Source organism: Oncorhynchus nerka, linkage group LG6, assembly GCF_034236695.1.
Source record: "Oncorhynchus nerka isolate Pitt River linkage group LG6, Oner_Uvic_2.0, whole genome shotgun sequence".
Lineage (NCBI taxonomy): Eukaryota > Metazoa > Chordata > Actinopteri > Salmoniformes > Salmonidae > Oncorhynchus > Oncorhynchus nerka.
The window spans coordinates 63,924,133-63,938,862 of NC_088401.1; the positions used below are offsets into that span (position 1 = coordinate 63,924,133).

The window sequence follows — 14,730 nt, forward strand, 5'->3', positions numbered from 1 at the left end:
TATTCAAGAGGGAAGAAATATCCAAACATTTCCACCCAGTATACCTGAACCCTCTCTAATTTGCTTGATGTGTACTTGTAACATTGTGTGATTCAATTCATGTCAATCGAACTCAATTTAATATTGATGTTTGTCTAAAGTCAACTGAAATATGTTGACAAAAAATATATAATCATATCAGCATTTCATTCCCTTATCTACTTTGTGGAAAGTTAGGTGTTTTCATTTGAGCAACCTTGAGATGAGTGATTTCATTCCAGCATTCAGTGGGAGGTGTCAAATGGTTGACCAACATAGTCATTGGTTGGGAAAAACCCTGTGACTATAGTTAAATCAGCACAACAATTGTTTATACCCTCATCAAAGAGCTGTCTGTCTGAAAGAGTATACTTAACACTATCATTACCAGTGTCCCTGACAAGGTGCTGGCAGAAAGGAAACTGCAGTCAATTTCAGTTCAAAACCGCTGTATATCTTATTGAGCAAAAATGGGCAATTGATAGGCTACAATCAGAGTGTTAACACGTTGAATTAAGGTATACTCCTTAAATAGTGAAAGATGAGGATGGCACTGCAGTGGATAGCAGCAATCTTATGGGCTCCTGACCAATTCTGCTAAATTTGTTTGCTTTTTTTTTACACTGATCTGAATTTTTATTTGACATAATGTCTCTGCCATCATTTCCTACAACCAGAAACAGCTTCTGGATATCACAACAGCAATCAGTAACCTTGTACTGCTTTCTCCAGACCAGGCCCTAGTCCCCGAGACTCGAAAGAGGAAGCGGCAGCGAAAAAGAGGCAAGTGAACCGGCACCCTGACGAGACTACGTCGGAGAACAAATAGACCACCATTGCCCTGTGTTCTATTCGCGAACATGCAATCACTGGGAAAAAAACTGGATGAGCTCCGTTCGAGACTACCCTATCAACGGGACCTGAAACTGTAATATCCTATGTTTCTCTGAGTCGTGGCTTAACGACGACATGGATAAACATCTTGCTGGTTTTTCTATGCATCGCCAAGACTGGACGGCAGACTCGGGTAAGACGAAGGGAGGAGGGGGGGGGTTCTCTTTGTTAACAACAGCTGGTGTCCGATCTCTAATGTTAAGGAAGTCTCAGGTTTTTACATGTCGGAGTTAGAATACGTCATGATAAGCTGCAGACTACACTATTTTTCGTAGCTGTCTATTTACCGCCACAAACCGATGCTGGCACTAAGACCGCACTCAATGATCTGCATAAGGCCATAAGAAAACACAAATTCAGAGGCAGCATTTCTCATGGCTGGTGATTTTAATGCATGGAAACTTAAATCCATTTTCTCATTTTTACCAGCATGTCACCTGTGCATCAGTGACAAAACGCTCTAGATAACCTTTATTCCACATACAGAAACAAATACAAGGCCCTCCCTCACCCTCCCTTTGGCACATCAGATAATAACTCTATCCTCCTGCTTGCAAACAAAAACTCGAACCGAAAGTACCAATGATGCGGTCAATACTGAAGTGGTCCAATGAAGCGGATGCTAAGCTATAGGTTATGTTCCCGGGATTCATCCAATTACATTGAGGAGTTTACCACATCAGTCACTGGCTTCATTAATAAGTGCCTTGACAACATCGTCCCCACAAAGACTGTACGTACATACCCCAACCAGAACCCATGTATTACAGGCAACATCCGCACTGAGATGAAGAGCTGCCGCTTTCAAGAAGCGGGACACTAATCCGGACTCTTACAATAAATAACCTCCCACGAGCCATCAAACAGACAAGGTGTCAATACAGGACTAAGAACGAATCCTACTACGCCGGCTTTGACGCTCAAGAGAGTGGCAGGGCCTATAAAGGGAGACCCAGCCGTGAGCTGCCCAGCGACAAGGGCCTACCAGACGAGCTAAATGCCTTCTAAGTCCGCTTTGAGGCAAGCAACCCTGAACCATGCATGAGAGCACCAGCTGTTCTGGCCGAGTTTGTGATCTTGCTCTCTGTAGCCAATGTGAGTAAGACTGTTAAACAGGTTAACATTCGCAAGGCCGCGGAGCCTGACGGAATACCAGGACATGTATTCAGAGCATGCGGTAACCAGCTGGCAAGTGTCTTCACTGACATTTTCAACCTATCCCTGAACCAGTTTGTAATTCCAACTTGTTTCAAGCAGACCACCATAGTCCCCATGCCCAAGAACCCCTAAATGACTATCGAACTAAATTAACTGCCTAAATGACTATAGCCCCATAGCAATCACATTGATAGCCATTAAATGCTTTGAAAGACTGGTCATGGCTCACATCAACACCATCATCCCAGAAACCCTGGACCTACTCCAAATTTGCACACCGCCCCAACAGATCCACAGATGACGCAATCCACACTGCCCTCACCCACCTGGACAAAAGGAATACTTATGTAAAAATGCTGTTCATTGACTACTGCTCAGCATTTAACACCATAGTCCCCTCCAAGCTCAGGATCTTGGGTCTGAACACCTTCCTCTGCAACTGGATCCTGGACTTCCTGACGGGCCATGGTGAGGGTAGGCGGTGAGGGTAGTCAACAACACATCCGTCATGTTGATCATCAACACTGGGGCCCCTCAGGGTTGTGTGCTTTGTCCCCTCATGCACTCCCTGTTCACCCATGACTGAGTGTCTGTAAATGACTCCAACACCATCATCAAGTTTGCTGACCACACATCGGTGGTAGGACTGATTACCGACGGCGAGCTCAGAGACCTGGCTGTGTGGTGCCAGGACAACAACCTCTCCCTCAACATCATCAAGAGAAAGGAGCTGATCGTGGACTACAGGAAATGGAGGGACAAGCACGACCCCATTCCCATCGATGGGGCTGTAGTGGAGCGGGTCGAGAGTTCCTTAGTGTCCACTAGAGGTCCACCGATTAATCGGAATGGCCGATTAATTATGGCCAATTTCAAGTTTTCATAATCGGAAATCGGTATTTTTGGATGCCGATTTCCGATTATTTTTTTTTTTTTTAAACCTTTATTTAACTAGGCAAGTCAGTTAAAGAACTCATTCTTATTTTCAATAACGGCCTAGGAATGGTGGTTTAACTGCCTTGTTCAGGGGCAGAACGACAGATTTTCACCTTGTCAGCTCAGGGGACCCAATTTTGCAACCGTACAGTTAACTAGTCCAACGCTCTAACCATTGCACTCCACGAGGAGCCTGCCTGTTACGCGAATGCAGTAGAAGCCAAGGTAAATTGCTAGCTAGCATTAAACTTATCTTGTAAAAAACAATCATAATCACTAGTTATAACTTCTAATACAGTTTAGCAGGCAATATTAACCAGGTGAAATTGTGTCATTTCTCTTGCGTTCATTGCACGCAGAGTCTGGGTATATACAACAGTTTTGGCTGACTGGCTCATTGCGAACTAATTTGCCAGAATTTTACGTAATTATGACATAACATTGAAGGTTGTGCAATGTAACAAGAATATTTAGACTTAGGGATGCCACCCGTTAGATAAAATACCAAACGGTTCCATATTTCACTGAAATAGACGTTTTGTTTTCGAAATGATAGTTTCCGGATTTGACCATATTAATGACCAAAGGCTCGTATTTCTGTGTGTTATTATGTTATAATTAAGTCTGATTTGATAGAGCAGTCTGACTGAGCAGCAGCAGGCCCGTAATCATTCATTCAAACAGAACTTTCGTGCGTTTTGCCAGCAGCTCTTCGCAAGCACAGCACTGTTTATGACTTCAAGCCTATCAGCCTAATGGCTGGTGTAACCATTGTGAAATGGCTAGCTAGTTAGCTGGGTGTGCGCTAATACCGTTTCAAACGTCGCTCGCTTTTAGATTTGGAGTAGTTGCGCTGCAAGGGCCGCGGCTTTTGTGAAGCGATGGGTAACGCTGCCTCGAGTGTGGCTGTTGTCGATGTGTTCCTGGTTTGAGCCCAGGTAGGGGCGAGGAGAGGGACGGAAGCTATACTGTTACACTGGCAATACTATAGTGCCTATAAGAACATCCAATAGTCAAAGGTATATGAAATACAAATGGTATAGAAATAGTCACTATATTAACTACAACCTAAAACCTCTTACCTTGGAATATTGAAGTCTCATGTTAAAAGGAACCACCAACTTTCATATGTTCTGAGCAAGGAACATAAACATGAGCTTTTTTACATGGCACATATTTTACACGGCACACATTTTTACATGGCACATATTGCATATTGGCACATTACTTTCTTCTCCAACACTTTGTTTTTGCATTATTTAAACCAAATTGAACATGTTTCATTATTTATTTGAGGATAAATTGATTTCATTCATGTTTTATATTAAGTTAAAATAAGTGTTCATTCAGTATTGTTGTCATTGTCATTATTACAAATAAATAAATAAAAGTCGGCCGATTAATCGGTATCGGCCTTTTTGGTCTTCCAATAATCGGTATCGGCGTTGAAAAATCATAATCGGTCGACATCTAGTGTCCACATCACTAAAGAATTAACATCGTCCACACACACCCACACACAGTTGTAAAGAGGGCCCCACAGGAAACTGAAAGGATTTGTCATAGGCCCTCAGATCCTCAAAAAGTTCTACAGCTGCACCATTGAGAGCATCTTGACTGGCTGCATCACTGCTTAGTACAGAAAGTGCAAAGCACTCGACCGCAAGGTGCTTCAGACGGTGGTGAGTACAGCCCAGTACATCACTGGGGCCGAGCTCCCATCCATCCAGGACTTCTATACCAGGCAGTGTCAGAGGAAGCTAATCAAATGGCTACCCAGACTACCAGCATTGACACTTTTTAAACTAACTCTTGCACTAACTCTATGCACACACACTGGTCTCTACCGACACACTTCCATACACCCCAACACAGACACATATACTCAAGCCACACACACACACACCACACGCTGCGGCTGCTACTGCTCCCCATACGCTGCTGCTACTGCTCCGTCTATTATCTATCCTGTTGCCTTGTCACTTTACCCCTACCTATATGTACATAGCTACCTCAATTACATCGTACCCCTGCACATCGACTCAGTACTGGTACTCCCTGTATATAGCCATGTTATTACCTCATACTTCTGCACATCGACTCAGTACTGGTACTCCCTGTATATAGCCATGTTATTACCTCATACTTCTGCACATCGACTCAGTACTGGTACTCCCTGTATATAGCCATGTTATTTTTACTCTTTATTATTATTTGTTATCCACTGTGAATGTATTCCTCATGACACTATTTTTATTTTATCTTTAACTCTGCATTGTTGGAAAATGACCCTTAAGTAAGCATTTCGCTGTTAGTCTATAACTGTTGTTTACGAAGCATGTGACAAATAAAATGTTATTTGATTTAGTTTAGAACAGGGATTTCCAACCATTTCTAGCATGAGAGCTACTTTTAAAAAATGTAACGTGGCGAGCTACTCATGTTTTTCTAACTTTCAAATAGGCAAAATCTTCTCTTCTCCTCTCCCCTGCAATTCTTTCCCAGGTCATTAATGTATAAGAGAAAGTACTGCACTAGGTTCTGTCAACATATATGGTAAAATAATGGTAACTACGGAGGCCCTACAAAATCTGTAATTTTTTCTCCCCAAATTCTGTTTTATATTTTCCCAAATTATGTTCTCAGTTATACTTTTTTTGGCTATAGATTTTTTGTTTTCACTCGTAAAATTATGATTGTTCATATAGAGACAACATTGGATGTTCTGAGTCCATGCAATGTTGAAATCATATCAGAAGAAATTTTATTTTAGGTCTGGGTGAAAATGAAAAAAAAAATAAAGGGCAGAATTTAATTACCCCTTTTTTTTACTTTTTAAAAATGATGTAACTTTTATTTCACACTGAACATACATAAACATTTACTTGAATTGCGCATCTAACAATTTAGGAATATGCTTCTAATGTGCCGGTCTAGCAATGGTTCTGTACTGCTGCTGCTCATTTCAAAGCTAAGTTCGCAAATAACATAATAGATACAAATGATGTACTTACTCATGATAAACTTCTGCCAGGTAAGGCAACTTTGGCGCAGACAGAGGGCTGCCTCGCTTCTAGCTCTTAGGAAACTTTGCAGTACTTTGTTTTTTTATGTATTATTTCTTACATTGTTAGCACAGAAAATGTTGTGTTATTATATACAGCCGGAAAGAACTATTGGACATCAGAGCGGCGGTAACTCACCAGCACTACCAGCATTATGACCAGGAATACGACTTTCCCGAAGCGGGGATCCTTTGTTCGCACCACCCAGGGCAATTGAACTGATTCAAGAGGCCAACCCAAAACAAGGAGAGGTACATGGTAACTGAACTATTCTTCCCAGAGAGACATCAGGGATTGTAATATACTCTGTTTCACAGAAACATGGCTCTCTAAGGATATACTGTTGGAGTCTGTCCTGCCACCTGGATTCTCAGTTCATCTTGCCGACAGGAATAAACATCTCTCCGGGAAGAAGAAGGGCAGGGGTGTATGTTTCATGATTAACAACTCATGGTGTAATTGTGATAACATACAGGAACTCAAGTCCTTTTGTTCACCCAACCTAGAATACCTCAAAATGCAGACCGTATTATCTCCTAAGGTAATTTTCTTCGGTTATAGTCACAGCTGTGTATATCCCCCCTCAAGCCGATACCATGACGGCCCTCAAGGAACCATATATCCTCAGGCTGCATTCATTGTAGCTGGGGATTTAAACAAAGCAAATTTGAGGAAAAGGCTGCCTAAATTCTATCAGCATATCAACTGTAGTACTCGTGCTGCTAAAACACTCGACCACTGTTACTCCAACTACCGGGATGCATACAAGGCCCTCCCAAGCCCTCCTTTCTGAAAATCTGACCACGACTCCATTTTGATCCTCCCTTCCTATAGGCAGAAACTCAAACAGGAAGTACCTGTGCTAAAGACTATTCAATGCTGGTCTGAACAATCGGAATCCACACTAAGATTGTTTTGATCACTAGGACAGGGATATTTTCCGGGCAGCTTCCGAGAATAATATTGACGAATACCCTGAGATGATTACTGACTTTATCCGAAAGCGTACAGAAGATATTGTACCCACTGACTTTTAAAACCTTCCCTACTCAGAAACCGTGGCTAAATGGCAGCATTCGGGCAAAACTGAAAGCGCAAACCAACGCATTTAACCATGGCAAGGTGACTTGGAATATGGCAGAATACAAACAGTGTAGTCATTCACTCTGCAAGTCAAACAGGCAAAACGTCAGTATAGAGACAGTGGAGTCGCAATTCAACGGCTCAGATACGAAATGTATGTGGCAGGGTCTACACACAATCACGGACTACAAAAGGATAACCAGCTACGTCGCGGACACCGACGTCTTGCACCTGGACAAGCAAAACATGTTCTTTGCGGACAACAGTGCCACTGACGCGGCCCGCTAAAAAAGGACTGTGGGATCTCCTTCTCCGTGGCCGACGTGAGAAAGACATTTGAACATGTTAACCCTCGCAAGGCTGCTGGGCCAGACGGCATTCCTAGCCACGTCCTCAGAACATGCGCAGACCAGCTGGCTGGTGTGTTTACGGACATATTCAATCTCTCCCTATCCCAGTCTGCTGTCCCCACATGCTTCAAGATGGACACCACTGTTCATGTACCCAATAATGAAAAAGTAACTGAACTATATGACTATCGCCCCGTAGCACTAACTTCTGTCATCATGAAGTGCTTTGAGAGACTAGTCAAGGATCATATCACCTCCACCCTACCTGACACCCTAGACCCACTCCAATTTGCTTACCGCTCCAATGGGTCCACAGACGATGCAATCGCCATCACACTGCACACTGCCCTAACCCATCTGTACAAGAGGAATAACTATGTAAGAATGCTGTTCATTGACTATAGCTCAGCATTCAAAACCATAGTATCCTCCAAGCTCATCATTAAGCTTGAGGCCACGGGTCTGAACCCCGCCCTGTGCAATTGGGTCCTGGACTTCCTGATGGGCCGCCCCCAGGTGGTGGGAAACACCTCAAACACCACCTTCGCTGATCCTCAACACTGGGGCTCCACAAGGGTGCATGGAAATCAGTTTCTTTGTTAGTGTCTCCCTGTTCACCCATGACTGCGTGGCTAAGCACACCAACTCAATCATCAAGTTTGCAGACGACACAACAGTAGTAGGCTTGACTACCAATGATGAGACAGCCTACAGGGAGGAGGTGAGGGATCTGGGAGTGTGGTGCCAGGAAAATAACCTCTCACTCAATGTCAACAAAACAAAGGAAATTAGTGGACTTCAGGAAACAGGAGAGGGAGCATCCCCCTATCCACATCGATGGGACAGCAGTGGAGAAGGTGGAAAGTTTTAAGTTCTTCGGCATACACATCACTGAAATGGTCCACCCACACAGACAGTGTGGTGAAGAAGGTGCAACAGCGCCTCTTCAACCTTAGGAGGCTGAAGAAATTTGGCTTGTCACATAATACCCACAAACTTTTACAGATGCACAATTGAGAGCCTCCTGTATCACCACCTGGTATGGCAACTGCACCTCCCACAACCGCAGTGCTCTCCAGGACACCTACAGCACCAAATGTCACAGGAAGGCCAAAAAGACCATCAAGGACAACAACCACCTGAGCCACTGCCTGTTCACCCAGCTATCATCCAGAAGGCGAGTTCAGTACAGGTGCATCAAAGCTGGGACCGAGAGACTGAGAAACAGCTTCAGATTGTTAAATAGCCTATATACACAGACTTGAAATCATTGGTCACTTTAATGTTTACATCTCATATGTATATACTATATTCTATTCCACTCTGACATTGCTCGTCCATATATCTTAATTCCATTCCTTTACTTAGATTTGTGTGTTTTTTGGTATATGTTGTGAAACTGTTAGATATTACTCGTTAGATATTGCTGCACTGTCGGAACTAGAAGCACAAGCATTTCGCTACACCCGCAATAACATTTGCTAGACACGTGTATGTCACCAATAATATTTGATTTGATTTGCAGTTAACATTTAATTGAGAAGGTTTTGGGGAAAGTATTTCTGTCAAGCCGCAAGAAGGTTATCACAACTGGCTACACACCGAGTGATAGACAAACATGCGCACCACACATACAGACAGGAACAATATTGCTGGAAATTTACTTGCAGATATTGTGTTAGGTTTGGCTTTTTAAGCCAATAGTGGCTAACCAGGGGTGAGATCATGTCAATGCTGTGTTGATTAGATAGTAGCTGGTAGCTTGAGGTGTCTGATAATTGTGAGATTTGTTAATGACAGTTTGTGGTGGAACACGTGAAAATTGCATGTACAGTGCCTTCCGGAAGTATTCCGACCCCTCGACTTTTTTCACATTTTGTTATGTTACTGCCTTATTCTAAAATATATTAAACAAAACATTTTTCTCAGCAATCTAAACGCAATACCCCATAATGACAAAGTGAAAACTGGTTCAGACATTTTTGCATATGTATTACAAATTAAAACAACAGAAATACCTTAGTTACATAAGTATTCAGAACCTTTGCTATGAGACTCGAAATTGAGCTCAGGTGCATCCCGTTTCATCCTTGAGATGTTTATACAACTTGGAGTCCACCTGTGGTAAATTAAATTGATTGGACATGATTTGGAAAAGCACACCGGTCTATATACAGTCCCACAGTTGACAGTGCATGTCAGAGCAAAAATCAAGCAATGAGGTTGATAAAGGTTTATAAATCTGCAATAAACAGTTAATACATTGGTTGGAACTGTGTTCCATCAAGTATACTGTAATGTACAGTGTTACTGTCAGAGCAATCCAAGGCCTAACACTCGGAAACGGCTAAGAAATATACCATTGGCTGAGAAATTAAGCCTAGAAATTAAGCCTTCTTAATTTACCTGATAATAATGGGCTTGGCCCTTGTTTGTTTCCTTCAAAACCGGTGATCTGTATCAACTCTCAATGCCCCCAAGGGTACCCAGTGACATACACCAGGTATATGTGGGTAAGGTGAGCAGTCCCCTTGAGAGGACAGAGAACAATCTGTCCAACTGTTTCTCGCATTCAACTGTGTGGCTCATTATCAGGCAAAGGAGACAGGGCCAGTAATGGTTGCTTTAAACTAGGTTGACTACCCATACATAAAAATGTGTATATATATATATATATTATTATATTAACATGCTACAACGATAATCGTGTAAGCTCAAAACAATACATATGGTGATAAAGTACACAAACTTGTGATAAAGTACATGTCTGTGGGGGTTAAAGGTTGAAAGGGTGAAAGGGATAACAGGCTTTAAACGTTATCTACAGTTTTTAAAATACGTGTCCAGAATAGACACTAATGCCTCAGTTATTTCACGTAGGCCTAGTTTACCAAGCTTAGTTTCACATCACAACAACCTAAAACATTGTGTTGAATAGAACAATGTAACAGCTAATCACAGTCTAACAAAGCCAAGTGCAACGCGGCCAGTGAATGCCGTGATTTCAATTCTCACAGAACAAAAACCCGTTTGTGCGATTATTGTCCGACAAGCTCGCGATGAGGCAAACAAAAAAAGATCCATTCCAGATGATGCATTCTTTGTTTTCAACCAAACGCGCACCCAGCTCCACAGCGGAGGCTACTGTTCGTAGGGCAATTGAGAAGACGAATTTGCGTCACTTATTCAACAGGTGACTAGGCAATAAAACCGCTTAGCATGGTTTACTGTGCCTTTGTGACATGATAATATGATAACGTGACGGGGCTTTAGACTTTTAGGCAAATTACAAGTTTGTAGGCATATTTGGTCATTTTGCAGTCTAATAGCGTGCCCGTAGGAGTTTGATAAGGACAGTGACTCACCTCAATCCATTTCTGCGCTTCTAGAAACGCGGGCTCCGAGGCCGATTCGGAGAGGGGATGTCGCTGGTGTGGTAGTCCTCTATCTGCAGCGGGACTTGCCATTTGCAAAGCTGCTCAGTATTAAAAATAGACCAACAATAAATCTACAAATGTAGGCTATTGGAAATCCTCAGGCTACAGCCTCAGCACCTGACCGTGAAAACCCGATAATGCCGTTTATTTATCTTTACTTGACTTGCTGTGTAGCCAGTCTCCCCCACTCTCCTTCGGTCTATGTCGCAAACCCCAAGCACTGCACTTGCAGCTACCCCCTGTAACTCCCGTAGCCTACTGGGACTATGGACCGAGTCACCTCGCTCGCACCGCAATATGAATTGCATCGATGGCTAAAAATACACGGAGCAGTGCTGCTGTGCGGTCAGCCAATGCAAAGACAGCAAGCAATTCCATCAGCCACTCCGGATCACACACCCAGTTTCCCGACAGCAGCAACACAGAGCAGTGAAGAGAATTATCATTGGGTGTGTTCGAGCAGTACGCCTAACGAAGCCGACTGTAGAAATTAGGCGAGTGAAGTTGGGGGAGGTGCATCTGTAATAGCCGAAAGACGGACACTGCAAGGCTCAGATGAACATGTCAGTGTCAACATGGCTGCTATTTTTATTTAAAAAAATATTTAAAGATGTCAAAATAAACTTTTCTATACCCTCATATCACACAGTTACAAACTGAAAACATAACGTCTGTACAATTAATTGGTCACAATTAAAAGGTCTCAAATATCACTTTTATTTGTGTTCCCTGCAGCTTTTAGAATAACAGCAAAGCTGGTTCCCGTTTAAGTCCCTTCTTTTACCCTCCTAATGATTGGTTGACAAATAGTCCCTCCCACAATGCAGGTGATGCTGCATGGTGCAGTTGGTGAGGAGCAACTGCAGCGATTTAAGGATGCACTATGCAGAATTCACTCCTCCATTTCCTGGTTGCTAAAATTCTAATGGTTGGCCTAATTTCAGTTTATGTGACAAAACAAGCAAGTATAGCATAGAGAATCATTGTACCATCTAAACTGCTGAGAATTTTTTTTTTAAATCCGTGGCGTGTATTCATGGATGCCAAGGCAAGCCAAGCTTCCCCAAATATTTGACTAAATAAATAAATAAATAAAAACATGTATTTCTTCTCTCTCTGTGTGATTTAAGAATTTTCTGTAAATTCGCAAGTGGCTAAATCTCACCGGAGAAATCATCCAAGCGAGGGAAACAGCACCCCTCTCAGTACGTGTAGCCCATGTATCTGATGCTGTCTGGACCAAAAGAGTATGACATGTTGCGGCTGTAGCGTTTGACTGATTGATGCCAGCAAGCATTTGGCTTCCCTTAATTAAAAAAATATTAAAGAATGAACTGAGCTCAACGGTGGGTTGTCCTGGTGTAGCAAAACACCCCCCAATGGAAACCAGTTTGGATTTGGCATCACACCAATCAAATCACATCCTAAGCAAAACATAATTTTAGTATTTGGTCCGCTTGTGTTGATGTCATGCAGTAGCTAGCTCGCTAAATCGGCTTTTTCCTAAGCCATGGATGAAGATGGGGATTTGGACATGTGGTATTGACTTCATTCTCAGTATAGGCCAATGATTATGACGGCGATTCTGATTAATATGTTGTGCCACTGGCCTGGGAGGTTTGAAGTTCAATATGTAGTCTAGATGTAGCCTAGGCCTTTTAGGCTCACGTTAACTAGCTAGCTAATTTAGCTGGTTCATTGTTGCCCATGCAAGGAAGTTAGGCTAGCAAGCAATTTAGCTAGATAGCCTATGACAACAAAAACTAAAAGTGTACTGTATGACAGAGCCATAGACTGTTTTGCCAACATGAAAGAAAGAAGGATGGCATTGCCGTTCAGCTAATCTTCAAGTAGGGTGATTCCAACATTTATTTTTGCTTACACACGCATGCACACACACATAAACACACACACACACAGAAGATGGTACCAGAGGGGATGGCGGCCGTTTTATTGTCTCTAAACCAACCGTGCTATTTTGTTTGTTTTTTCACCTTATTTGTAACTTATTTTGAACATAATGTTGCTGCTTATTTTATACATAATGTCTCTTATGACTGAAAAGTGCTTATGGACATCAGAACAGCGATTACTCACCTTGAACTGGACGAAGAATTTTTCTTTAATGAGTTGGCGAGAGGAATTTACTCCAGACACACAAACAGGTCCTCATCCCCGTCATTCGCAGGAGAAAGAGACAGAGGTTTCGGGAAGGAGATCGGGGTGCCTTGTGAGGATCGGGCGACAAGTGGCTAATCTGCCTTTGCCATATGTCCTATTGGCCAACGTACAATCGCTGGATAATATAGTGGACAAACTACAAGCATGTATATCCTACCAACGGGACATTAAAAACTGTAATATCTAATATTTCACAGAGTCGTAGCTGAACGACGACATTAATTTTTTTAATGTATTTTTAAATTTCACCTTTATTTAACCAGGTAGGCTAGTTGAGAACAAGTTCTCATTTGCAACTGCGACCTGGCCAAGATAAAGCGTAGCAATTCGACACATACAACAACACAGAGTTACACATGGAATAAACAAAACATACAGTCAATAATACAGTAGAACAAAATAAAATAAAAAGTCTATATACAGTGAGTGCAAACGAGGTAAGTTAAGGAAATAAATAGGCCATGGTGGTGAAGTAATTACAATATAACAATTAAACACTGGAATGGTAGATTGGCAGAAGATGAATGTGCAGGTAGAGATACTGGGGTGCAAAGGAGCAAAATAAATAAATACCAGGATGGGGAGGTAGGTAGATAGATGGGCTGTTTACAGATGGGCTATGTACAGGTGCATTGATCTGTAAGCTGCTCTGACAGCTGGTGCTTAAAGCTAGTGAGGGAGATGTGAGTCTCCAGCTTCAGAGATTTTTGCAATTCGTTCCAGTCATGGGCAGCAGAGAACTGGAAGGAAAGACGACCAAAGGAGTAATTGGTTTTGGGGTGACCAGTGAGATATACCTGCTGGAGCGCGTGCTACGAGTGGGTGCTGCTATGGTGACCAGTGAGCTGAGATAAGGCGGGGCTTTACCTAGCAGAGACTTGTAGATAACCTGTAGCCAGTGTGTTTGGCGACGAGTATGAAGCGAGGGCCAACCAACGAGAGCGCACAGGTCGCAATGGTGGGTAGTGTCTGGGGCTTTGGTGACAAAACGGATGGCACTGTGATAGACTGCATCCAGTTTGTTGAGTAGAGGGTTGGAGGCTATTTTATAGATGACATCACCGAAGTCGAGGATCGGTAGGATGGTCAGTTTTACAAGGGTATGTTTGGCGGCATGAGTGAAGGATGCTTTGTTGCGAAGCCCATTCTAGATTTAATTTTGGACTGGAGATGCGTAATGTGAGTCTGGAAGGAGAGTTTACAGTCTAACCAGACACCCAGGTATTTGTAGTTGTCCACGTATTCTAAGTCAGAGCCGTCCAGAGTAGTGATGCTGGACGGGCGAGCAGGTGCTGGCAGTAATCGATTGAATAGCATGCATTTAGTTTTACTTGCGTTTAAGAGCAGTTGGAGGCCACGGAAGGAGAGTTATATGGCATTGAAGCTCGTCTGGAGGTTAGTTAACACAGTGTCCAAGGAGGGGCCAGAAGTATACAGAATGGTGTCGTCTGCGTAGAGGTGGATCAAAGAATCACTAGCAGCAAGAGCAACATCATTGATGTATACAGAAAAGAGAGTCGGCCCGAGAATTGAACCCTGTGGCACACCCATAGAGACTGTCAGAGGTCCGGACAACAGGCCCTCCGATTTGACACACTGAACTCTATC

At 42.8% G+C, this 14,730-nt stretch overlaps 1 protein-coding gene across 5 annotated transcripts in view; it reads right to left on the reverse strand.

The window, feature by feature from the left end:
• Positions 1-11,399, reverse strand: part of LOC115130834 (LIM and calponin homology domains-containing protein 1-like) — a 139,170-nt gene extending 127,771 nt beyond the window's left edge. For 3 of the 5 annotated variants that reach the window (XM_065019787.1, XM_065019788.1, XM_029662346.2), the window contains exon 1: positions 10,870-11,399. In XM_065019787.1, the coding sequence (XP_064875859.1) occupies positions 10,870-10,971 (102 nt within the window). In that variant the 5' untranslated portion in view covers positions 10,972-11,399. The remainder of the gene's footprint in view (positions 1-10,869) is intronic. The other 2 variants (XM_065019791.1, XM_065019789.1) reach the window with 1 other exon arrangement.
• Between the last annotated feature and the right edge of the window lie 3,331 nt (positions 11,400-14,730).